This window comes from Cynocephalus volans, chromosome 4, assembly GCF_027409185.1.
Source record: "Cynocephalus volans isolate mCynVol1 chromosome 4, mCynVol1.pri, whole genome shotgun sequence".
Lineage (NCBI taxonomy): Eukaryota > Metazoa > Chordata > Mammalia > Dermoptera > Cynocephalidae > Cynocephalus > Cynocephalus volans.
Genome location: NC_084463.1, coordinates 84,553,345 through 84,580,871, shown reverse-complemented (window position 1 = coordinate 84,580,871; position 27,527 = coordinate 84,553,345). Strand labels below are relative to the sequence as shown.

Sequence of the window (27,527 nt, the reverse complement as noted above, 5' to 3'; positions counted from 1 at the left end):
AAAAAAAAGAAACTCTTAACGTGACATTTTACTATCTTTTCTTAGACTAAGTCTCAGAGATCAGCGTGTATTTTACAACGATCACAAATCTTAATTCATACTAGTCACATTTCAAGTGCTCAGCAGTGACTAGTGGGTAGAAGCTATGCTATTGGATAGTGCAGAATTACACAATTCTGTACATTATTTTTCTTTTCAAATTCCTATATTCTTTGAAGAAAAATGAGAGAGAATAGGAAAGCAAAGGGGAAAAGTGAGGATAGAATGGAAAAAGTGGGGCAGAAAAACAGAGTAGGCACTGGTCTAGCAAAGACCCCTCAGTCATAGCCAAAGGTCTCACATGCACTTCTGGATTCATTGAAGGGGCCCTTCCTGGGTCTTCTCCATCTTTCCAACCTCAGATTCATGGCTCTTCTCTGCAGGTGAAATACTGTGTAGTTAGTGCCAACTGAGATCCACACACCCATGTGGACCTGAAACTACCACTCTCAACCTAGGAGAAGGATCCAGACACAGATCCTGGGAGCAGCAGGAGCCTTGGGATGCTGGCTCCATGGGATTTGGGACTGTATCATTGATGGACACTGGGCTTAGGCCCCTGCTGGCCCTGGCTGCACAACACAGGCCAAGCCTCTGTCAAGTCCCTTGGTCCTATTACCCCTTCTTGCTCAATCACCAGAGGTAACTGGACAAAGTCTGAAAGCTCCACAGGCATCCACCACATACTGGAAAGATGGAGTGGCCTCACTTGTTGGCCAGAAGATCTCTTAATACTTTGAAAGCAACTCGGGGTCCTGAGGACTCGTGTGCAATGAACAGCACAGAGGAGCACGGAAGCATTTTCCCCACACTATCCTGAGATTGGTACTATGTTCGAGAGGATCTCACTCTGGACTCCAGATTCCCACAACCAGAAAGAGGGTAAATGGGATCCTCTGCTGGTTCCCAAAGCCTAGGTGAGAAGGCAGTGATTTCTTCTAGAAGAAGAGACTTTAGCTTAAGGCACTTACTTGTCCAAACTTTCAAGTTCCCCTGACCTGTACTTTGAACTCCAAAGCTTGATTTTCAGGGGCCTGGACTCCCTCTTGCCTCTCTGGACCAGAACTAAGCCCCCAAAGGAGCCTGAGTGGTACCTGAGTGAGAGGAGAAAGTACAGGGTCCAGGCCCAACCCTCCTGCCCTCCCACCTGACAGCACTGAGCTCTGGACCAGACTTCAGACTTGAGGTGTTCACCTTTACCATTTCTACTCTATCTAGACTAACTGTGCTCTTCAAAAATGTTGATAATAAACAATGTTTTCTTTTTTATAACATACATCAATTAAAATGAAAATATTGTAGCACCACTCAAAGATGTTGTAAAAATGAAAACTGCTGTGTAATTACCACCATGCTCAAGAAACAGAACATTGCCGGAACGTGGGGAAACATCCCTTGTTCCCTCCCAGGAATTCCTTCTCAAATGTGCCCTTTTTCCTCACTTCTTTCACCATATGTGTGCTTCTGACCTTATATAAAATGAAATACTTGGTTATGCTATCTTTGTTTATGAAAGTTCTATCTCTTAAATTTATATTTATAGTGCATGTAGTAGTTAATTCTCATTGCTGTATCTTATAATATGAATATCTCACATTTTAATTTTCCTCTTGTTGGGCATTTGGGTTGTTTCCAGTTTGGGGCCATTACAGAGAATGCTACTATGAATATTTTTGCACACGTCATTTTATACACATTCACATTTCTGTTGATTAGATATCTAGATGGGTCATAAGACTTGCATGTGTTCAGCCACAGTAGGCACTATTAAACTACATTTCAAAGTCATTGTAGCAATGAACATATCACTAGCATATATTACAAGCCAACATTTTCCATATTCTCATCAACATGAGTACTTTCAGATTTACTATGATTCTAAATATTAGCATTTCTGTGAAAATCTCTATTGGAGAAAAGGAGAGGAAGACTTGCCATACAGAAGAGCAATATTTAATACAATACTTCCTATAATCTCTGGAGTTAATTTTTTATTTCCTGAAGGAGGTTCACACCCTGGTAGCATCAGGGGCCAGGGCAGGGAACGGTCTTTATACAGACAGCTGATTCAGATGTCACTGTAGGTTAGAACTGTCCCATTTCTAACACTTGTTATGCTTCACCCTAGCTGTCCTTTTGGCTCGCAGAAGTACAGCAGTACGATTTCTGTTAGGGCCAAGCACAGATATGCTGCAGGGTGAGCATATTGGTACTCTCCGCATGTGGATCAATTCCCTAGCCCAAATTATGACTGGTTCTTGTTTTTGAACTGAAGTGAGAGAAGAGAAGAGAAAAGAAAGGGAAGTAACGTAACAGGCAACTGGAATGGTTGAAGCCTCAGGAGCGGTGAAACAAAACTGTGACAGGGCCACTAGTCCCCCTATTAGGCCATGTCCAAAAAGAAGAGTGTTATAGCAACACAAAACGGACTAAAACAGAAAATATTTTGTGTTGCTATAACAGAAATACCTGAGACTGAGTAATTTATAAGGAAAAGAGGCTTATTTGGCTTTCGATTCTGGGACGGCTGCATCTGGCTTGGGCCTCAGGCTGCTTCTACTCATGGTGGAAAGTGGCAGGCAGCTGGCAGGTACAAGCAAATCACATGACAAGAGGAAGCAAGAGAGAAAGAGAAGGTGCCAGGGTCTTTTTAAGCAACGAGCTCTCAAGGGAACTAATAGAGCGAGAACTCACTCATTAATCCCCCTCCCCCAGGGAGAGCATTAATCCATTCACGAGCGATCCGCCTCCATGACTCAATCAGTTTCTGACACTGCCACATTGGAGATCAAATTTCCACATGAGTTTTGGAGGGGACAACACATCCAAACTGCATCAAAGGGAATTTAACAAAATCCCTACAATTGAAACTGAACTTCTCCCATTAAACTTAAGAAAACATATTCAGTCTCATCAGAAATGTAAAACAGCAAATTTAAGCTATCGGATACTATCTGTAAACTATGAGATTGCAGAGATTAAGAAATGTTTATTCTCATTGATGTTTGATGCAACACTTCCCCTTATACAAGCATTCAATTATCAATTGTCACGAGTTTTCTGAAGCAATATTAAGGAAAGAATGGATGTAGGTTCACACAGATAATATTCCAAAATACTGCGAATAGTAACAGAGTCAGGTAATTGGGATTAAAATGTAATTTCTGGAAAACAGACAATGAACCCTTATTTTGAATATTTATTTTTAAAATAAGTATAATCTACATAGACTAATTTATGGGATAGTTTCCTATTAGAGATTGGATGTGGTCATTTGACTGAATAGATTAAGGGTTTCGATTCAATCATTGGTATTAGGGTGTGTCCTATAATCCACTCATGTACATCTACACCTTTCAAAAGGTTTGGAAACTTAAACAGTTTGAGAAAATGGGTGTGATGTTGGAGACTATGAAACATCAAGCAAAGGACCAAGTTCATTATTCTCCAGAACTACTGTGTTTGAAGTTGGCAGTACGGTGGAGACTTCTGAAATTTACTGCAAACACAAGGTGAGTATCTGAACTGAATTTAACAGAACGAAAATGGAAAAACCCATTAACAGTACCCACAGGTAAGTACTGCTACTTTTTAAAGCAGCATTTTATTTTATTTATTTTATTTATTTATTTTTTTCTTTTGGCGGGGGCTGATGCAGGGAATCCCAACCCTTGACCTTGATGTTATAACACTGCACTCTAACAAAGTGAGCTCACCAGCCAGCCCCACTTTTTTTTTTTAAGTAGAAACTTCTGTCTCTATCATTCTTTTTGTGTGTCTGCTTAGATTATTCCCACATAAAGTTCTTAGTTAAAAATTCCTCCATTACTTTAAACTTACTACATTACACATATGTAGTCTCTCTTTTCTTTCTACGTATTTCATGAAAATATTTTAGTTTTGCTTCATTAATTTTTGTATAATTTTATTAATCATGTATAATAGGAGAGTTTAGAAGATGATTGCCACAATGGAGCTTGTAATTATTTACGTGTACAATAAACATGATAATCGTATTTTTTTTGCTCTAGGTACCTATTCATGACTATCAAATTATTCATATTATGCTGTTTATATATATACATATATGTATATGTTTGCATTTCTGTGTATAATGCTGTTATACTTAATGTGTTGAATTTGTCAAAAAATACTCATTGTTAGATTGAGTGTTTAAAATGACATCCTTTAGTTTTGAGTTTTCAGACTTGATTTTTTTATCTTTTTAAATTTTTTTGATGGCTGGCCAGACAGGTATCCAACCCTGGACCTTGGAGTTATCAGCACCACGCTCTAACCAACTGACCTAACTGACCAACCCCAGACTTGGATTTTAAAGTGTGAAAGTTTCATATTTTCAAGTCAACTTCAAACTTGGATTTTGGAAACTAGAGAAAGCTACAAAAAACTAATACTCTTAAATATGAGGAAATTTTAAACAAGAAGTCTGACCAAATAATTTATTTAATGTGTAACTTTAGACAAGTAACTTATTTATACTACATCAAGTTTCCTTATTAAAAAGTCTTGGTGATAATAGAAAATAAGTTAATAGTATTGTTGTTAAAATTAAAAACGTAGTCCAATTAAAAAGGATTAATCTAATACCTAGAATTAGTAAACAAAAATTATCTTCTACTATCATCATTTGAAAATTATTATTAATGTTATCAATCTAGAAATGTTTGCTTTCATAATGAATTATTTTTCAGTAACTTACCCAATTTACAGAAGACTAATCTCAAATTTTTCAGAGTCCCTCAAGCTGTCTCTCCATTTTCAGCACATTCTAATTAAATGAATTGATGTCCCATATCACTAAAAATTTTGTGGTTACCAGAAGTCCATATAATTCCCTCTCACAAACTTTCATTTGTAAATATATCTATGGGCATCTGCAGTTTAATGCAATCTGTTTTTCAAAAAGGTGTTTTAAAGCTAGGTTTATAGTTATTAAATGGAGCAATTGTTTACATTTACTTGGAACCAAACAATAAGTTTTCAGCTCTGGGAATATTCAGCCCCATCTACTCAAGTTCTTATAAACTAGGGGATATGATGAGAACTAGATAATTAAAACAAAACTTTTAGTCAACAATTCTACGTTTATTTATAACAATATAACATGTTTCTTTATTCAAATAAGTAAGTTTAATATATTATGTGATAGTGGTTGAAAGTAAGCCTCTTGTTAACGAATAATCTTTAGAGTGATACTTTTCACCCAATGGCTTTCACATCCATTGATGATTCTTGCCTGAATATATTATTAATTATTGTGGCTGTAAAATGAGTTTCTATTTCCTTAATTCCTCTTACATTTATTGATTGTCAGACTCAGAGTTTGTTATTTTACTATCTCAATGTCATTGTCAAAGACTCAGGTCTTCCATTTCTCTGTGATCCTCAGGGTATTTGCTTTTGTCTCTAAGCTATGGCACATTGTGTTCACAAAATGACTGTAGTTGTGTCTTTATTTTATTTTATTTTATTTGTTGTTGTTGTTTTTGCAGAAGTAAGGAAACCTTTCATGGAATTCCAGTGGTATCACTTGAATGCCTCATTGACTAAAATAGGGTCAAATGCTAATTATAAGGAATCACTAAAAATGGGGCAATTATGATTCTTTTTTTTTTTTTTTAATTTTATTTTGTCGATATACATTGTGGCTGATTATTGCTCCCCATCACCAAAACCTCCCTCCCTTCTCCCTCCCCCCTCCCCCCCAACAATGTCCTTTCTGTTTGCTTGTCGTATCAACTTGAAATAATTGTGGTTGTTATATCTTCTCCCCCCCCCGGTTTGTGTGTGTGTGTGTGTGTGTGTGTGTGTGTGTGAATTTATATATTAATTTTTAGCTCCCACCAATAAGTGAGAACATGTGGTATTTCTCTTTCTGTGCCTGACTTGTTTCACTTAATATAATTCTCTCAAGGTCCATCCATGTTGTTGCAAATGGCAGTATTTCATTCGTTTTTATAGCTGAGTAGTATTCCATTGTGTAGATGTACCACATTTTCCGTATCCACTCATCCGATGATGGGCATTTGGGCTGGTTCCAACTCTTGGCTATTGTAAAGAGTGCTGCGATAAACATTGGGAAACAGGTATACCTTCGACTTGATGATTTCCATTCCTCTGGGTATATACCCAACAATTATGATTCTTTTATGTGAAATATTACCCACTTTCTGTGGCTGAGATTAGATCTGAACTACTTATTCCAATGTCCATTTATAGGAGATGACATAAATGAACAAAATTGACATTGTTTAGAAAGCTGGAACCAAGGTGGGAAGGGCCATAGCTGACAAATCAACATGCCAGGAGAAGACCAAGTGAACTCTCTTTCTTAGCATTCTTTTGTCATAGGCAATTCATGACGTGTCCTGCTATATAAACTAGTATATTAGTAAGAACAGGAATAAAAGAATTCTCTTGCCCAGTCATATTGTTTTGGATTTTGAAATTATCTTCTTTTAAGGCCCACAACAAAAAAATTTCTCTTTCTTCATTTTTCTCTCTCCAGAAACATGGATTCCAATACCTTCCAGAATGAATTCATTTGTTCCGTTTGCATGAATTACTTTATAGACCCGGTCACCATAGGCTGTGGGCACAGCTTTTGTAGGCCTTGTCTCTGTATCTGCTGGGAGGAAGCCCCACATCCTCCTAGCTGCCCTGTGTGCAGGACAACATCACATGAAATAATCTTGAAAACCAACATCGTATTGAAGACACGGGTGTTTCTTGCCAGACGGGCAAGACCATACCAATTACCCAGTTCTGCAGAAGACATCTGTGGGATACACAGAAAAACTAAGAACTTCTTCTGTGAGGTTGTCAAGGACGTGCTCTGTTCACTGTGCTGTAAGTCTAAGGAGCATGTGGGTCACCGACACTGTTCCGTTGATTGGACTGCTGAGGAATACAGGGTAAGCAATGACTGTGACAGAAATTTGAACCTGGGAGACCTACTGTCTGCCAGATTATGAAAGAGAAAGTAAAGAAAATTCTGATTCTTTCATGTCACCTGTAAAGTTCATATTTACTGAGCACTATGTGCCAGGACACTAGGATAAATTATTTAAGACAGAATGTTCTCAATCTCACAGATCTTACATTCTTACAGTTATAAATCTTACACCTTGTAGTGTTGGTGGTGATGTTGTTAATCATGGGAATTGTGATAATTTAGTGTAAGACCAATCTGGGCAAATCTGTTAATTTCATTGACAGTCATTGGCCCTGTAATCATAATTGCAAAATGCATAATCTTATAGTCAGTTTAAAAACACTGTCTTATAGCTATAATATGAACTAACATATTGACAGTTTAATTCTAAGACAAGATTCAATCAAGAAAATTGGTGTGGAAACAAAAGATTCAATGACCAGTTTTCTCGTTAGTGAAACATCCTCTCAAATTATAGGATATTTATTTTATGATTATAAATGTCTCCCAAATTGTACAATAAGTTTTTATAATGAAAATGCACTTCCCTCTTTAGTGCTTATTTATCTCACATTCTCTGCCCTGCTCCATTTGTCAGGATCTAAAACTTTAATATAGGTTTCCTTTTTGCTTACATTCACTGTTTCTGCAGCAAAAGCTCCTGAAGCAAATGAGGTCTGTGTGGGAAAAGACACAAGAAAATCAGAGAAATCTAAACCGAGAAACCAGCGTAATTCAAATGTGGATGGTAAGTAAAAGACTCTGTTTCCCTTAGCACCACATTGGGACACATGGTGATTATGCAATGAGAATTTGAACTAAACTTATACTGTCTGTGGGCTCCTATGAGCAGGCTGAGCAAAAGGAAAAAGATTCCATCTGTTTGCACACAGAAAAATATGGCCTTTCATTACTATTTCTTAGTAAAATCAAAATATCCAGCTAAAAGATTTTATTTCCCAGATAAGACCAAAAAGCATCCACAGGTATGGGAAAATACACCAAACCCGTGGAGGAAAACTATTCGTTTATGGAATAAATACAGGTTTTATAGAAGTTGAGCCATCTGAATTTTCAGGAAAGAATTTTCAGATAAATTAAAAATCATTTGATCCTAAAAAAACCATTGCATTTGGGAGTTCATGGGCATCTCAGGTGGGTAAATTTGTTGGAGGTAAAGGCTAGAAACTGAGAGAAACCAGGAGATTGCTGAGGATTGCACGTAGTTGGTTTTAGATAAATTATGTATTCTCAGAGAGGGAAGCAGTGCTAAGAGATGAAAATGTCACAAGGGCAGCACAATTGAGGAATGTGAATTTTATCACATATTGATTTATAGATATAAATTGAACACCAAAGGTAGAAGAGGTGAAGTAAAAGTTATCCACTCTTTTAGTTTACAGACAAATTTGATTCGAAGCTTAAAATTTAAAAAGTATGTAGTTCTTACTTATCAGGAAGTGAGTAGGATGTAGTTGTAGCTATCATTAAAAGAAAGACCAGAATTAACCCGATCAAAGATAAATGGATGTAGAAACATTCAAGATATGTATTGTTAATGATAGAGGAATATCAGAAAATACTGATTGCTTTATGTGGAATATTAAAAGGATACAATCATGAATGAGGCACACATTCTGTTTTGAAATTGGGGCATCCCTGAGGCTGGTGATAAAGCTGGTTTGGGGTAAAACAAATAATAAATTTAGTTTGAGACAGGTTGTGTTTTAAGTTCCTGTGAGATATGTAAGTGGAAATATGCAGTAGGCAATTGGATGAATGTGGTTGGAGCTTATGGGAACAATTTGTTCTGGACACAGATTTTCCTAACTGTCAGCATATTCTAGGTATTGGAATATATGGTAGTATAAAGTTAGAGTTTTTAGAAAAAAAATAAACCTTTTAGGTGAAAATAAAATATGATGTGGAATCCCTGTGGTAATGGGTCAGACTGGGGAAGAGGAACTGGTACAGATGAGTTGACAGAAGGAAAACAGAAGAGAGAGGATCTTTGAAGTCAAGATTATGAATTTTATGTAAGGAAGGATCAGTGATAATAGGAATAAAAATATATGTGTTTACCAAAGGAAGTTTTTGGTGAGAGAAGAATGTAGTTCAATGGGTGTTTTTACTGTGATGAAGAATGTAGTTTCAGTTGGGTGGTGGGGATGGAAGAGACTTCATTGCGCTCATGAAGAGTTAGAGTTTCACAAATGAGTACAGTGAGTGTACTATGTGGTCAAGAAATATGCATTGTTAGGGGGCAAAAGCGATGGCATGAAAATCAAGTGAAGATATTGTGTGAATGGTGGATGTTTAGATTATTTCAAAATGATGGGGATAAATAAGCCATGTCTAAAAATTTAAAGAAATTAAGAGAGAGAGAGAAAGCAAAGAGAGAAAAAGAGGCAGAGGGAATTGATAATGGAAGGAGGTTACCTCTTGAACAGTATCTTTAAGGACAGTGAGGAAGTCAGCCGATAAGTGCAGTGAGAAGCCTCAGACCAAAAGAGACAAGCTGCACTCAAAGAGGCCTCTAGGTACACAGAGGTCGTGGTTTGCATGTAGTTTGTGGACCTGCTAAATGTAAAAACTTTAGAAAGCCCTTATTTTATTCTGTGAAGAGATGTCTGCTATTTTTCCTGGGAATTGATGAGAAAGTCTGTAGGTAAGACTGCTGAGGATAAAGGAGACTAGTCATAAGGAAGTTTTTATATATGACAATTAATAAATTCTAAATTACTCTTTTAAAAATGTGAATATTTAAGAAAAATATTCTTATTTCTGTATTGGAAGTATAATTTTGACTTCTGGTGCAAATAAATAAATGGAAAAGAGGGAAAAAGAGAGAAGAAAAAAAAGAAAGAAAGAAAGAAGCCGGCAAATTTCTTGTTCAATGATAGTAACAAACTGGTAAATATCAGAAGATAACACAATACATAAAAAGACATAAATGAGAACAGCCTACTACGTGTTCCGATTACTCCATTGTTTCTTCAGGATTACGTGAATCTACGGAGGAAGATGATTCGTGCTGAGTACTGGAAAGTGTGCCAATTGCTCTATGGGGAAGAGCAACACTATTTAGAGAGACTGGAAAAGGAAAGAAAAGAGATTTTTCAACAACTCATGGAAAGTGAAGACTGTATGGCCCTAAAGGGGAAACTCCTAAGAGGAATGTATGAGGAACTGAAGGAAATGTGCCATAAACCAGACATGGAGCTGCTCCAGGTAAGGAGCAAGGAAAGGAGAGTCAAGGGTCGGCTTGAAAATAATGACCTCATCCAAGAGCAAAAAAAAAAAAAACAACCTTTTTTGGAGAAAACAGGAGTAGCTACCCCAGGAGAAATTTTCTCCTAAAATTTAGTTCAGTTTCTTCCTTCCTTCCTTCCTTCCTTTCCTCCTTTCTCTTTCTTTCTTTCCTCCCATTCATGAGTCAGGACATTCTGTATTTCTCTTTCTGTGCCTGGCCAGTTACTGAAAAAATGTAACAGAAATGTTTTTTGGAAGATATTTGTATTTGAACATATCTTGATAATTAGAATTCTGGGAATATAAAATAAATTTTGCGATATGTTGCCTGACTTGCCATGACTTTGACAACAATTGCAATACCTATCCTTCGAAATCAAAGAAGAGAAGTCTCCACTATGGATATTGTGATGAATACTAAGACTTTCTCTTTTTGTCTTTACAGCATTTTGGAACCATGTTGAAAAGGTAAGCTTGGCTCTACATTCAAGGTTTTAGAACTGTAACAATGATCAGTCTATTGATGCTGAAATGAAAGCATAATTTATGTATTATAATAATATGACCTCTTTCGTGGTATATTTTTTCCCTTCTGGGAAGGGATTTTCGTTATCCAGTGTAAGATGGACTTGGGCAGGGGTATTATTTGCAAGGGATTATGTGGAAGTTCATGAAGAAAATTACCTTTCCTGATTTTAATATTCAAAGTGTATAAAGAAATTGACATAATGGCCCAAAGTTATTCCAAGACTCATGTGGGAAGGTTAAGTATTTCAAACAAGTGTATAGTGGAAGCAGGGTGTTAAGAATCAGAGGGAGGACACTTGAGGGTTTTGGACTTGCAAGTGTAGCAGATGGCAGCCTCCAGCTTCAAATGGAAAGGCTGTATGGTGCACTTAGGGCAGCTGGGTACAAGAAGCAGGATCCCTGCCTAAGCTAAGATCCTCAAGCCCTAGCTAGTGGTTATAGACACTGAACTTTTCAGTGGTGACTGGTGTAGGTTAGAAACCAGTGTCATTGAACATCTTCCTTGAATGCAGGCCATTTTGCACAACTCTGGGATGAGGAGAGAGGAAATAGATACAGCTGTGCTTGTTGAAATTGTGAGCCAGGATGAAAGTGTTAGGAGGTGGGATTAGGTTGAATTTGATTTCCATAAAATAAATGGATGCATTTCCTGGTTCGTGAAATTACATTCATACCCCTGCACGTAATTTTGAAGATTTTGATGAAACATCTTCAGAGGAACATAGGAATAATCATTGTGATAAAAACTTTGGGCCAGGAAAGAATAACTGAGCCTTCTTCTTTGCAGGAGTGAGTCTGTGCAGCTTCACATGCCCCAGCCTGTGAACCCAGAGCTCAGTTCCTGGCCCATCACTGGACTGATAGACAGGCTCAACCAATTCCAAGGTAACAGGCAGATCTTTGGCAGGACACCTGTAAATCCCCCTTCATGGGTGTCCTCCTATGGGAAATGTTTCCTCACTGCACAATCTGTTTTTTTTTCCCCCAATAACTTTTATGTTCCATTTGCCATAATAGGAAAACAGGTAAAAATAAATGAACAGAAACCTGTATAAAAGCCAAATATTATATAACACACATACACTGTAACATACACATACACTGTAGACAGGTAACAATGGAAAAAGGGTTGTATGGGCTGAAGCATGCTGCAATATAGTGTTAACTGTTCCTATGAAACACAAAAATTTCCATCTTTGTTCAGTTCAACTTTTAGTTAATGCTGATTGTTGGATTGTGAGATGCTTATCTCATGGATATTAATAACTAATAAAGTGTTTTAACTTTTGTTTTTCACATGCATTTATTGCCCTGAATATTTTATTCACAGTACATATATATACCTCATATAATCATCAATCTAATTAAAAGCATGAAATGAATATTAATAAACAATAGCTACAAAGTAAACTGTCAACTTTATTTCACTGGGTTTATCCCATTCTCAAAAGATCTTCTAGTGGAAAATTCTCACAGTGAAATCTTCCTTCAAAAAGCATATGTAAAGTTTCTTTTAGTTTATTTTACCTGTGCATGCTTTAGCAATAAATACTTAAATCTGAGGCAAAGTAATCACTCTTTAAGTAAGAATTATTATTATTACTACTAATTTTCTGAGTAGAGGGGCAGGCTGCTTTTGTTACTGACTTTGCATGATTAATAATCACACAATTTTCAACGTTCCAGGAAAAAAAGCTTGGCAACATCCCTGTTCTTCACATATTCCAAGAATATTTATGAATTTTTTCCATTTGTCTCATTAAGGATTCGCTTGTTATAAATACTGACTATTACGAACATCAGTAATTTCCACAGTTCTCTTGCTGTCCTGACCCATATTTCCACTCATAACCTAGCACATCTAGAAATTTCACAGAGCCCATGTTTACCAGGAAGTTATAACATTATTTTTTACCATTTCTGTTTTCTTCTTCCTGCAGTATATATTTCCTGGGAAGATGAAATAGCCGCTTGTCACGTGCCCCTGTTTGAAGATCTGAGACATTTGCTCTCTACTCCTGCTCTTCTCGATGTTGTCCATAATCCAACAAGGTCAAAGTGTTTCCTCGCATGGGGAGCCCAGCCATTCACTTCTGGCCGACATTACTGGGAGGTGGATGTGGGGGGGTGTGGGAACTGGATCATTGGATTTTGTAATGATTCCTGGACAAAGAGGAATGACATGATGGTTAACTCCGAGGGGATTTTTCTACTTTTCTGTGTCAAGGAGGAGACTTGCTGCCGTCTCTTTACCTCCTCCCCACTCCTGCCTCACTACGTGGAAAGGCCTCTCGGCCCCGTAGGGGTGTTCCTGGATTATGAATGTGGTACACTGAGCTTTGTTAATGCGGCCCATAGTTCCCTCATCTGTAGTCTCTTCTCCTGTTCCTTCTCTTCTTCTCTGCGACCTTTCTTTTGCGCTGGAACCACATGATCAGAGACAGGTCTGAAACCTGACGACATGTATCTGGAATGCCAGCTCCTGAGAAAGCTGACTTGGTGCCTACTTGATGGTCTTCAGTGTCATCTACCCTTATAAAATGTATTGATTCTACTCTTTTTAAAAGTGTTGATATTGTTAAGTGCATAAATGTTTCAATTTTCTTTAAATAAAAATAATCTCTCTCTGAGAATACTGTGCAATATTTATGCTGTGTCTTTTCTTTTCACTTGATTTCTCAGCCAGCCAAGGTAAAAAACAAACAAACAAACAACAACAAAAAAAAAACCCTACTGTCATATCATAAGGGCATATAGCAAATGAAGAAATATTTATTCAACTAACGATAGCAAAACTCAAGGATACAGAGTGTGTGACATTTGATCCATGACCAGCTCCCGTCAGCCACAACTCCACATTATGGAAGCTTTTCTCTAAGTTGTGAGGCAAAGACAGGGTCTCCTAATAACGTCAACTCCCAGTCTAGGGTTAAGGTTTTGTATCTTCCATGCTTCAAGGGATAAAACAAAAGACAAGGAGATACCATCCCTTTCTCCCAATGCAGACTTGTAGAGTGTGTTTGACTGCTGGAGAAGCAGGCCACTGTCCCACCATATACTCCAGTGCAACGATACAGGGATTCTGTTAAGGAGAAGTGGCAGGTCATGAACACTGAGAGCTGTGCTCACTGCCTGAGAGTAATGGCTGATTTTGAATGGAGCATGGTGAAGTGCACTCTTAAGGGCATTGTCAAAAATAATGAGGATCCCAGTTACAGGCACCTAAGAGGAACCTAGAATCTCCATTTTTGGGTAGCAGGAACAAGTGAAATGTCTGATCAGCCAGAAGTTTTAACAGAGAGTACCAGGTAAAGATATAGCCAAGAAAAGCCCTCCTGGAATCTCATTCATTCCTGGTGACCTTGGAGACTACATCTGTGCTAGGCTACACCCACTCAAGAGCAATCAAAGTGGGATGTGGACAGATTTGAAAATATTCATTTATCCACCCACTGATCCATCATCAAAAAGCCTTGACTCCTAATGGCTGTAAGAGCTAAAGCACAACTTCTGAGTGAACACAGGGTGAGCAATAAGCTACTCTGTTCCATGGGATGATGCCTAGAGCTGGGATTAAAAATTAAATGACAGTCATATTTTGTGATCTGTAAGACTTGCCCATGCACTGTTTCAGAAGTAACCAGACAGGGAACCTCCTAGCTACTAGGCCATGACTGAGTGCGGGACTTAATTGTAAACTTCCTGAATCATGAAAGCTATCTCCAAACCACACACACATGAATACTAAAGGGCAAAAATCTAACTAGCAAAAGGTGCTTAGGCACAACCTTTGAAATACAGATTAAGATAGAAATAGAGATAAATACATATGGATATTGCTGAATTTAATGGTTCAACTGAATCCATTGTAAATTTTTATCATTATGAATGCTGTCACCTCAGAAGGCTTACTCTCACATGAAGGTTATGCTTTAAAAAAAATTCAAGGCAATCTTCATATACACTTTTTAAATTAGTAAGCTAATTTTCCACACATCATTCTTTCATACCTGAAGTATAATTTTTAAAAAAGAAAAAATAATAATGAAAGAATACACCATGGTGCTTTCTGCATGATGGACTGAGAAATTATTTTATCATAATCTTATGCCATCTTTATTTTACAGAACTTCTGCCTGACTCAGGTCAGGGCAGCCCTAGCTGCAGCAGGTAGCTGGGGCTTTCCTGCATAGATACTGTGCATCTGCACTTGAGCACAAGAAAGAGAAACTCAGATCCCAGGTTTGTGGAGAGAGAAGCAGAGGAAGGAGTTGAGCAGTGGCATGTGGATCTCAGGAAGGTCTCATTGTCTCTCGATCCTGCTGAAGGGATGGAATCAGCATAGCTTTACTGATGTCTTTCTTAGTTTCTCAGGATCTGCAAGTTTGTAATTTCAGACTGGATGGAAAACAACTTCACATTTATGTAAATAATGTCATCTTACCCCATAACCAAGGTTCAATATATCAAATAACCACGAGAAAAGAGGGAACTCAGAGAAATGCATGCCAAGAAAAAAAACTGTGCCCTTTTAAAAATCTTTAGAGCCCCTGTGTATTAGGTCCCAAAATGGCTTCAGTCCTGCTCACTCCAACATTTTCAGCATTATATCTAATACTAGTATGCCACTTTTCTTACCTAGGTTTATTGATTTAAAAAAAGCCTATGTTATCTCTATATTACAAAAAGTTGTTAATAGGAAGAATGACTTAACTTGATGGCTAGCTGTTTAATGTCTTATCTTTACAAATAATCCAGACTTATTAAGAACACGACGGTTAAATAGATGTAAGATAAAATTCCCATGTAAAAGATGTTCTTCCTATATTAGAAGGTTTTAACATTATTATCAAGAAAAAAAGTTGGGATTGAGGGAAATGAATATAAACAATTTATTAAGGAAAACCTAAAGGGGTAGAGAAAAAAATTTGTCTCCTCTAAAATTAGTTATTACAGAGAGACTAACGGTATCTGATGAACCATTAATAAAGATGTTATATGCCACATTGACAAATTGTACTACAAAAAGCACATACCTCCAGAAATTATAATTCATAAATTTGCCAATCTACAAGATTGCTAGTTTGACAGACTGGTCACAAAAGTTCACTATGGGTTAAGAATTCCAATTAATATGAGTAACTAGAATGACGTACAAGTATACAATGAAGGTAAATGTGTTTGTAGTAAGAAAAGGCTAAATGTTTGAGGATATTTTGTTTTAAGGGAAAAAGAAAAGAAAGTTTTGTTCCAAAGTAGAATGACTGGATTGTCCCATAATGTAAAGAAAAGAATAGGACAAAACTGAATGCGTAATAAAGTTGTAAAAGTCTTGCAAAATCCAAAGTTTATAGAAGGAAATTTATGTATGAAAAAACTGGCTAAGATGGGAAGAAAATTATTTATAAGTTTTTCTAAGAAATTGAGCATTAATATCAAAAGTACACTTACGATAAAATTTCTAGAAATCTGATTATACCCTTGGACTAGGCAAGAATTCTCAGAACTCTAATAAAAAACTTATTGGTTCTATAAAGCTGCCGTCACAACATCGAGCAGAACAAGAATTAATTGAATACCAAGAAAATGCTTTGAGAAGTTTTCATGCTAAGCCAACCAGTACTGAAAGTGTTAAAATACACAATTTGAATGAACTCTATAAGATTGTTCAAGGCCAACTTTCTTACGATTGCATGTTCTATAAACAGTGCTATGCACTTGAATTGGAAAATAAAATTGGAATTTAATAGAATACATATCCAATGTAAGTGTGGACTCATGGATGGGCTGGATAGTTGCTTGATCCTCCCTGAGTCTTTGAAGCTTCCATTGTTAAAAGCCTTGCACTCTATAATTCATCGGTGACTGAGCAAGATGATCCAAATTATTTTTAAAGAAATGTTGGTGGGGTGTCTGTTTTAAAATTGCTGTCTAAACATTGATAGACGAACTTAATTCAGTTGCCATACTCAATAGCGTACCGGTATATATTTCTGATAGTTTATATGTTTTCTGGTTGAACAGAAGTTTTTCCAAATAAGAAAACTTATGCTATGACAGAAATTATTAAGAATTTTTTTTTCTTTATGATACATCTCTGGAGAAATGCCCAGTGATAGAGAAACAAACCCATTTTACTGGACAAATTATAAGGCTTTAATGCATTATGCCAAGTTTATGTCCATCAGGCAAAAGAGGCTTTCCATGATCAATCAACCAAGGACAGCCAAACATTTCACAATTTAAAACCTAGAGATGGGGTCTTGATGGAGTTTGGATGTATTGTCCCCTTCAAAACTCACGTGGAAATTTGATCCCCAATGTGGCAGTGTTGGAAACTGATTGAGTCACGGGGGCAGATCCCTTATGAATGGATTAATACTCTCCCTGGGGGAGAGGGAAGTAATGAGTGAGTTCTCGCTCTATTAGTTCCCACGAGAGCTTGTTGTTTATAAGACCCTGGCACCTCCTCTCTCTCTCTCTTGCTTCCTCTCTCACCGTGTGATCTGCTTGTACCTGCCAGCTGCCTGCTGCTTTTCCACCATGAGTAGAAGCAGCCTGAGGCCTGTGCCAGATGCAGCTGTCCCAGAATCGTAAGCCAAATAAACCTCTTTCCTTTATAAATTACCCAGTCTAAGGTAATTCTGTTATAGCAACACAAATGGACTAAAACAGGTCTTTTGAGAACATCAGGAAAAGACTGCCCTTGAATCATGTTGGAAAGACCCTACCAAGTTCTTCTCGACACCCATACTACAGTGGAATATCGGGCCTTGGAACTTGGTCCTTCCTTACAACTTAAAAGAACCCCTCTGGGGTCTTGAAACTAACTGTACACCTGTTGGAGACTTTAAAGTAAAGCTAACCAGAAAAAAGTTTCCCCAGAAGCAGGAGGCATCCTGAGATGTAGACAGCTTTCCCAAGATTGTGAATCAAGATTTCTCTGCTATGATGAAAGTCTTATTCCTTTTCTATTTCCCATTTCCTGCAATGATAACCATTTCCCTTTCCTCACAGGAAAAACCCCATGGTACCATAATCTGTAGATGGCTTCAACATAAGCTGATGCTCTAGCAAGAAATCAGAGTTATTGTGTGCTAATGTAAAAAATCAAGAGACCATTCCATTAATGCCAATACCTGTCTTTGCTCCCAATGAGAGATACCCTGAAATCCCAAAGGGAGACTAGGAAGTTATCCTTGATATGTTAAACTTCACCATTTATCAATTTCCTACATTTGGTGGAAGTAATGCACTAATCTTTCCAATTGGTAGCCTAATTACTGTCAGATATAGAAAACCTATTTGGTTGATGCCTGCACAAGGTATATTATGTTTCCAGGTAAAACACATTTCAGACACGGGAGCTATTTATGTGAATAAAAGGAACTGCTAATATTACATCACTGATTTTATTACTGTGGAGAGCTTAATTAAAGAGTTGCTGATACTGGCATTTCTATAGACACGGCCATTTCAAAACACATTAAGAAAATTATTCCATAAAGGAACACATGATGTGTTTACAGGAACAGCTAGTGGTTGGTTTGCGGGCATCCTGAATGACAGATGGTGAGCCTGACTGTTCCAAGCTTTCCTAATCTTTACATTTCTTGAAGTGGGTCTGCAGATCACTATGACTTGTATCATCAATCTAACCGCAAAATTGAATACCTCTTTAGATAGGGCCACTTTTTAGTGTACTATGGTACTCAATCACCAAGGACTATGACCAAAGGAACTCAGACACTGTTGCACTATCTTTAATGCCTGAACTTTACATTTTTCAATCTTGATTGATTTAATTTATGGAGACTCTTGATAAAAATGTATTTCAGTGTCTTGACATTATGTTGTATTCATCTAAGAGTACTAAATGCACACATGCAACTGCATTTTTACATCATAAGGTCTCATGATTGAAATTACAAAAATGTAAAACATGAACCCTATAATTTGACATTGTAAAATTGTGAATTCTATACTGAAATCAAGCAGATCCATTCCAATGGTCACAGAAAATGGTTTCATTGCCCTTGCCCTTAATTTTGGCCAGTCCCTGTTGGGCGAGAAGTTGATCAAAGGAGGATGAGGAATCTCACCCCTACTGCTACAACCACATAGCTTTAGATTATCTCTTCCTACCCAAAGAGGAATATGCTCCATCACCAGTACCTCGTGCTGTACTTGGGTAAAATTCCTCCAGCCAGTTTGAATTGTAAACTTCCAAAAATTTTAAATTGGCTGAGTCTCTAAAAGGAATACCCTCAAAGGGCTCTTTCACCTGGTTAGACTTCAAGTTCCCAGATATTTCAGCTGGCTGCTTCTGGCATTGTTTTCCTTGTACATCTGTCTTGCAGTTTTAATAATCCTCCTCATAATAACTAAGCATTGGGCTCCTCTTTAAGATCATTCTAGCCTGTTTTAACAGATGTCTGCAAGAGACCCCACCAGAATCTTGCTGACCTAACACCTTGAAATTTTAAACTCACACCAACCAGAAATTGAAACCAACTGAACCCAAGAGACTTTGACCCAAATTACACAGGCGCACGGTGCCCCCTGTAAGCAAATGGCTCTAGTTTCTCAACTGGTTCCTGCCCTGCCAGGAAGACTCCAACCTGGGACTAGATAGACCCAGAACAGTTAGCTAACCACTCCACCACTGTAATGTGACAACCAACATAATCTATCATCAGTTGGAAAAATTAGTACCAACATATTTACAGTATTTACCTGTGGAAGGTAATAATGGTATGAAAAAGGACAAAAAGTGTAAAATGGTACATGAGCTTCTTACTTACTATACTTCTATATGTGTTTTTTAAAAATAATAAGTGATTTTTATTTTAGTAATAATAATTAACATAGAAAAAAATGTACATTTTACTAAACTTTACATATTTTTTCCTTAAAATATGTCCTTTTATTATCCCATCCTATCATCAAATTGGAAGAATATTGCTAAGTTTTCAATTTCTCAGAATTCCAAATCAAATAAGCTTGTCTGTGAAGATTTCCTCCACAAAGGTCAAGTTAGCATAAGAAGAATGACAACTAATTACTTTGAAAGAGAAGTTAGACATATCATTGAGGAACATTCTCATTTATCTATGTCTCTATCTTTTCATTTGCATCAATTTTCTTGATTTATAACATATACAATAAAATGCTCAGATTTTAAAGGTACAGCTCAAAGAGTTCAATAAGTGCATATGCTTATGTAATCACCCCCAATTTAAAATTATTATAATTAAAAAAATGAAATCACTTGGAGAAGATAGTTAGAATTCTTGTTTTCTAGAGCTATGCTATTTAGTGTGTAGTTTCGAGTTCAGGAATGTTGTGTTTACAGATTAAGAAGCAGCCAGGGAATAGTAAAGTATGTTTTTATTTCTTGACTAAGTTAAAATATTTTTGAAAAGCAAATATCATGTTAGAGGCTGGAAATAAGAGGAGCTTAAGTTATTTTAATTTTTTCCAAGAATAGACCATATTGATGAGTGTAATATTTTGATTTAGCTAATGTTTACTTCTGCCAATCGTGATATGAAGAAAGACCCATCTTCAATCTTTCCCCAGGAGTTAAAGTAGGAGTATAGTGTGGCCTAATATGTATGGGGGTGGGGGAGAATTGGCAAACAAACATCTGTCAGTTATTTTTTTCAGAAGGTTAATCGATTTCTCTAAACCTTTATATTCTTACCTGTAAAAGGTAAATAATAATAAATGTGACAACAAAAATACCTAGTGTGGCTTGCATAATCTCTTGTTAAATATTTTTAATTCTTTCAGGATAAGTCCTGAGAATCAAATGCAATAATGCATATAAAGCACATAGCATGGTATCTATCATATAGAAAATGCTCACAGTACTAGTTATTGGTTACTTATTAAAGGTATACCTTTCCCTCTAAGCTGTAAGTTCCACGAGGTTTACACTATCTGACAGATGTTCATTCTCTGAGTTCTTCAAATGCATCCTCTTCACCATAGAGGTTTATTAATTCAATTATTAAATAATTCCACCATTGCTCAAACATTCTTCCTTATTTTTAAATAAAATTTGCTTCATTTATAGTCTCATATGATCTTCAAAACATTTACATTAACCAATTGTACCAGGTAATGGTATCAGGTGATCTTATATTTTTACAAAAGAGGATATATATCTAGGTAAATTGAATGCTTGGCAACCAAGGGTATGCAGCTTGGACAGGACTAGATCCAAAATTTAAGTGAGAGTCTTCTGACTCCAAGACCAGTGCTTCTTCCAATACTATAAGCAAGATCAGTAAATGTACCTTGTGCTCAATGGAGGCTGCGTATTGGTACATAGTAAGGCAGATGTATAATATTTGTGACTTTGTATGATTTACTTAATCTCACTGAACTTCAGTATTTCCATGTGCAAAATGGGAAGAGTGATAATACAAACTCTGAAGTGTTCCATTAATGATTAAATGAGATAATATATATAAAAGCATAAATCATAATAAGAGCTCAATATATGTTAGCCATTTATTATTATTCTGCCATTCTTGGTTAGATTTGAAAATAGGAACACTGGAAAAGATATAATAAATACAGAATTTTGTTAGAAGAGAATTAAGAAACTCCCTTTTTCCCTGTAGCAGGTCATCTAGGAGTTGTGTTGGTTTATTGTTGACACTAATTTTCCTACATTTCTTCACTTTTTTCAGAAATTCTTTATCAAAGTACCCAAGCCTCTCTGCAATATAACCCATCTTTATCCACTCTCATTTTGCTCTGTCCCTTACCCAAAGCAAACTATTTGCTCTTCTGTGAATATACTCTGAGTTTGGGGCCTTGGTCTACCCTGCTTGCCCACAGCCCCTAATGTTTCTGCACATCTCCACTGGTTGAAATCCTACCTGCACTTCATTGTCTTGTCAAAATCACTGCTTCCATAAAGCACTCCTAGTCAGTGCATGGTCCCCCTCATGGATGTAAGAACACGTTTGATTTGATAAAGCATATAATTATGCTCTCCCTCTAGATATCTTTGTTATTATTATTAAGAATTTATAACAGGGATAGAATTATGTGTGATTGATTCTTCTCACTAATTCAACAAAGATTGATTTTATATCTATTATGAAGACAGAGGCCAAACACAGCTTAAATATGAAAATGGAGTCTGCTTTCCACAAGTTCCAATATTATTCCTTTAAAAATAGTTTTGTTATGTAAATAGAGGATAATACCCTACATATTTTTTGTTTGTTTGAACAACAATAATATTTATTAGGAGAAAGAACATGATGGAAATTCACACTGATGCCAGCCTCCCTTAGTATCCAAAACAGTGTAGGGCTGAACACCACCTTTTTCTGTTCGATTTTACAGTACTGTATTTTATAGGATTTCAGAGCTGAAGAAAAGTTTTTGAGAGACGGTTTAGTCTATTTTCCTAACTAGCCTTCCGCCGGGTCCTTATGTATTTTCCCAGGAAGACAGAGGAGGAGCGTTCTATTAATTTACAGGAGTGGAGAGATGAGAGTAGCGCGCTCTCTGTCCCTCTCTCTGTCCCTTTCTGTACTCATTTTTAAGTACTCAAGAGCTAGACGTTTTCAAGAATAACTTTTTTTGGAAGCGCCTCTCGAAATGGGCCGGGTTCTTTTCTCCTGGAGGCAGACGTTGCCTCCCTCTCTCTCTCTCTCTCGGATTGGTTCAGAGTCCGCTAGAAAGACTATCAGGGCGGAGGAACCAGAGCCCAGGGCTGGAGCGAACGTTGCCGCGGGTCCAGGGCGCGCCGTGGGGCCGCAGCGAGGCGCGGGTCGCGGGAGGCTCGGTGGGCGCCGGGATGTGGAACCTGCTGCCCGAGACCGACTCGGCCGCGGTCGCCGGGCGCCGCCCGCGGCAGCTCTGCGCTGGGGCCCTGGTGCTGGCCGGAGGCCTCTTCAGCCTCGGCTTCCTCTGCGGTAGGGGCGCGCTCCCCGCGGTCCTCGGCGCCTCCCCAGCAGCTCCGCGGCCCTGGGACCCGCGGGCCGGCTGCCGACGGGGTCCTGCTGCTGATCTCCCCGAGGGGCGGCGCTTTGGGCGCGGGCCGCGTGGGGAGGAGCCCCCGCGAGTTAGGTGGTGCCAGCGTTGCCTGGGGGGCGGTGCAGGGTTGAGCTCTACACCGGCTGCTTGTAGGACGGCGTCACCCAGGTCAAGGCGTAGAATGGAGAGAACCTGAAACTGGACTTAGAAAGGTTTCGCCCCCTCGAACGCTGCCAAACACTGCACTTTCGGTACAAGCGGCAGATCCCTGCGGGCTGTTAAACCAGGTCGCCCAGGGAGCTTTGCAAAAAGCCTCTCTTACCTGCGTGGGGTTTTTATCTAGTCGTTGACAGTACCTGGGGCTGCTTCAGGCGTATGGTAGAATTCAGGGTATTGCTGAAAGGGAGTCTTTTTCCCTTCCCGTTCCTAACTCCTTGAGAATAACAGGCACATTTGGGAACTGGGTGAATTATTGTCAGTCTCTTACCAGATTTTTATCAGCAGGTGTTTTGTGTTCTCTGTGTAGTGATTTGCAGACTTAAACCAACTGTCTTGGAAAATCAGAGCAGCACGGGCAAATTTAGCCATTTCTCAGTGGCCTTGAGCAAGTTACCAAGTCTCAGTTCAGTTTCCCTGTCTTTATGATGAAGATAATATTATCTGCAACTTATTAGAAATAGCAAATGAAATAGCATGTACAGCTCCTGGCACTGTACTGGGGGTATTTAGCACTTTATTTCTTCTTGGTGAGGAGATGCTCCTGATTGGACTTTAATACACAGGATCAACCTAAGGTAAGTCCGGGTAGTGCACTCCTGCTCTGATTTCTAGATCCCCTCTCTGGGATTTAGAAGACCTGGGCATGGACCAGCTGGTCTTCTCAAATTCAGTCTCTTCTACTAATTTGCTGTATGACCTTGACATCATTAAAAGACATTTGAGTCACACACTCAGCTCATAACTAACATGTGTGGTTATTAGTAACCACCTAGGGTTATTGTGATTCTTAAGTAAGATAGATGCTCAAGGATACATTTCAGATTGAGTTTCCATTTTCTCAAGTGTAAAAATAGGAATTAGACATGGCAAGGTCAGCATGGGGATTTTAATCTTCTGTACAGGCATTTTACTCTTCCTGGTATTGCCCCCTCACCACATCCTTGTATTCACTGCTCAGAGACTGATACAGAATAAGTTCTTTACTAGTTTGCTTCTTTTTTCCTAAAATTCCCTTGTCTCTTCTCCCCCACAGGACTCCATCCTCTTTATCCTGTTCATTTTTCAGATTTCAGGACAAGCATCTGCTTTTTTTTTTTTTCTTTTTTTTAAAATCTTTTTCATGACCGGTTCTCAGCCAGTGAGTGCACCGGCCATTCCTATATAGGATCCGAACCCGCGGCAGGAGCGTTGCTGAGCTCCCAGCGCCGCACTCTCCCGAGTGCGCCACGGGCTCGGCCCAGGACAAGCATCTGTTACTGAACAAAGTAGAGTTTGCTTGCCTGTGCAAAACAAAAGCTAATTGCCAAAGTACCAGTCTTTGGAGTATTAATTAAAAAAAAAAAAAGGATTATTCGCAAGGCAGCCATGTGAGAAGATGGGATATTTTGTATCTCAGATTCCCACTAATAGTTAGCAGTTTAACATTGTGTGTTAATTAGAAAATTAACAGTGTTTTATGAATTGGATATACCATGAAATGAAAGTTTCCTAATAAATACGTGAGATGAAGAGGAGAGATATAAAGTCAGACAATGGCCCAAGAATGCTGAGAACATAAATAAAAAGTTGAGAAAAGATGAGTTATAGTAAAATAAAACTTCATGTTGACTTGGGTGAAAGAAAAAGGGAATGCCATGTATGTTCTTTCATATTCTTTATATCTGTAATGAAGGAAGTGTGATTATATGGTTTTTATTTGCCTATTGGAGTAACACTTGGTACAATAGCGGTAGCAACAATGGCACTAGTAACAGCATCTATCATGCATGGAGAGCTAATTATGTTCTAGCACTTACTATTATACTAAATGCTTTACATGCATTTTCTCAATTAACCTATAAAACAATGATAGGAGTTAGTATTGTGATATTAATTTTACAAATAAGGAAACCAAATTTCGGAGAGTCAGTGATAGAGCTGGGACCAATGCAAATGACAGCTTTGTTAAACATTGCCTATTTTCTACTCAACAACACAAGCATTTAGTAGGAACCTCTGCCAGTCATGGCATTGTCTCATTTTTTGCCTCTGCACTGGAGACCTTTAATGGCTTCCCAGATCCCATTCACTCAAGGTGCATTCATGGAATGACTTTCAAGCACTGAAGTAAAAGTATGAGTTGCATGTAGGCTTTGTTCTCAAGGGCCTCACAACTTAGCACAGACTTAATGGAGGTTACATGATAAATAGCAAAATTCTAGCACATCATTGTATGCCCTTCACCATCTAGCTCCAACATCCTTTTTCAAAATCTTAAACTTATTATTTTGAAATAATTGCAGATTCACATGCAGCTGCAAAAAATAATACAGAAAGTTTACATATGCCATTTACCAAGTTTCCCCCAATGGTAACATCTTGCAAAATATAGTGCAATATCACAACCAAGGTATTGATTGATATTGATACAGTCACTATACAAAACTTTTCCATCACCAGGAGAATCTCTCATGTTGCCCTTTTATAGTCATACCCACTTCTCTCCTGTACCCCCCCATTTATATACTCTGAATTATCCCCTAGCTACTACTAGTCTGTTCACTGTTTTTATAATTTTGTCGTTTCAAGAATGTTATATAAATGGAATAATGTATCAACTTTCCCGGACTTTTTTGTTGCAGTTTTTTACTCAGCATAATTCTCTGGAGATTTGTTCAAGTTGCTGTGTGTGTAAATTGCTTGTTTTTATTGCCAAGTAGTATTACATTGTGTGGTGGTACCACAGTTTGTTTAACCATTTAACAGTTGAAGGACAGCTGAATTGTATCTAAATTGTGATTGTTATGAATAAAGCTGCTGTGGATAATGGTAGACAGATTTCTGTGTAAGCATAGGTCTTCATTTCTTTGGAGTGCTGTTGCTGGATAATATGATAATAGCATGTTTACTTTTATAAGATGCTGACAAGCACCATTTCTGTGGTGGTTGTACCATTTTACATCCTACTAGCAATATACAAATAATATAAGTTCTCCCAACACTTTTATAAGCAGTTCCTTATGTTCTGACATCACAAAATATAAGAATAATTTTGTATTTTCTATCAGTATTCCTAGTTATCTTACAGTTATTTTCATAAATGGGTGTTGAATTTTGTTAATTTTTTGTTGTTTACTTATTGCATCAATTAATATCATGTGTGTTTTCATCTTTCTCCTCTTAATATGGAATATTAGATTGATTGATTTTTGTATGTTGTACTAGCCTTGCATTCTTGAGATGAAATCCCACTTGGTCATGGTGTACAATCCTTTTAATATGCTGTCAGATTTCATTTGCTAATATTGTGTTGAACATTTTTGCATCAATGTTCATAAGGGATATTAGCCTGTAGTTCTATTTTCTTAGGATTTTGTTTTTAATCTGATTTTGGTATCAAGATAATGTTTGCCACATAGAATAGTTTGAAAATGTTTCCTCTTCTGTTTTTTGGAAAAATGTGTAAAGGATTGATGTTTATTCTTTAAATGTTTGGTAGAATTCAAACAGTGAAGCCATGTGGTACTGTTCTCCCTTGTCTTTTTGAGAAGTTTCTATTACTTATTAAATCTCTTTGCTTATTATAATCTGCTCACATTTTCTCTTCTTGAGTCAATTTTGATAGTTTGTGTCATTCTAGGAATTTATCCATTTCACATAGGTTATCTAATTTGTTGATATATAATTGTTTATAGTATGCCTTTATAATCCTTTTTATTTCTGTGCAATCAGTAGTAATATCTCCTCTTGCGTTCTTGATTTTAGCAATACATCTTACCTTTTTAACTTGGTCAGTAACTAATCGTTTGTCAATTTTATTAATCTTTTTTAAAGAACCAACTTTGGTTTCACTAATTTTCTCTTTTTTTTTTTCTATTATCTATTTGATTATTTCTCTTATATATCATTATTTCCTTGTCTTATATATTATTATTTCTCTTACATCTTTATTATTTCCTTTCTTATGCTTCATGGGTTTAGCTTTCTCTTCTTTGTCCAGTTTCTTAACGTAACAAATTAGTTCATTGATTTGAGATCCTTCTGCTTTTCTAATATAGATGTTTACAACTATATATTTCCTTCTAAGCACTGCTTTAGATGCATCCCATAAGTTTTGGTACATTGTATCTCCATTTTCATTCATTTCAAAGTATTTTTTAATTGCACTTGTGATTTCTCCTTTTATTGAGGGATTGTATTATTTCAATCTTTTAAATATATTCAAACTTGTTTTAAGGCCTAATATAGGGTCTATCCTGTATTAGTGCAAATGTTCCATGCACACTTGAGAATATGGATTTGTCTGTCATTGGGTAGAATGTTCTAAATGTGCCACTTGGCAGTTTTGGATTGCTTTATCAGTTTCAAGTCTAGACATATGGGCCAAAAGACAACCCAGGGAACTCACTACTGTGTCATTCCTTGTGCCCTAAGGTTCCTAGCTGATTTATTTTCTTCTCCCCACCTTTTAGAGTCTTGCATGTGTATATGTCTGTGTGTATGTGAGTGTGTGTGTGTGTGTGTGTGTATATATATAAATTGTACTTGT

At 37.4% G+C, this 27,527-nt stretch overlaps 1 protein-coding gene across 1 annotated transcript; it reads left to right on the top strand.

Annotated features, from left to right (window-relative positions):
• Window positions 1-3,429: 3,429 nt before the first annotated feature.
• On the top strand, window positions 3,430-22,976 carry LOC134376241 (tripartite motif-containing protein 49D-like). The gene is made up of 7 exons (XM_063094861.1): window positions 3,430-3,551; window positions 6,569-6,974; window positions 7,647-7,742; window positions 10,692-10,714; window positions 11,562-11,659; window positions 12,715-13,193; window positions 22,473-22,976. Exons 1-7 carry the CDS (start codon window positions 3,430-3,432, stop codon window positions 22,974-22,976), a joined length of 1,728 nt encoding a protein of 575 aa, XP_062950931.1.
• Window positions 22,977-27,527: the final 4,551 nt, after the last annotated feature.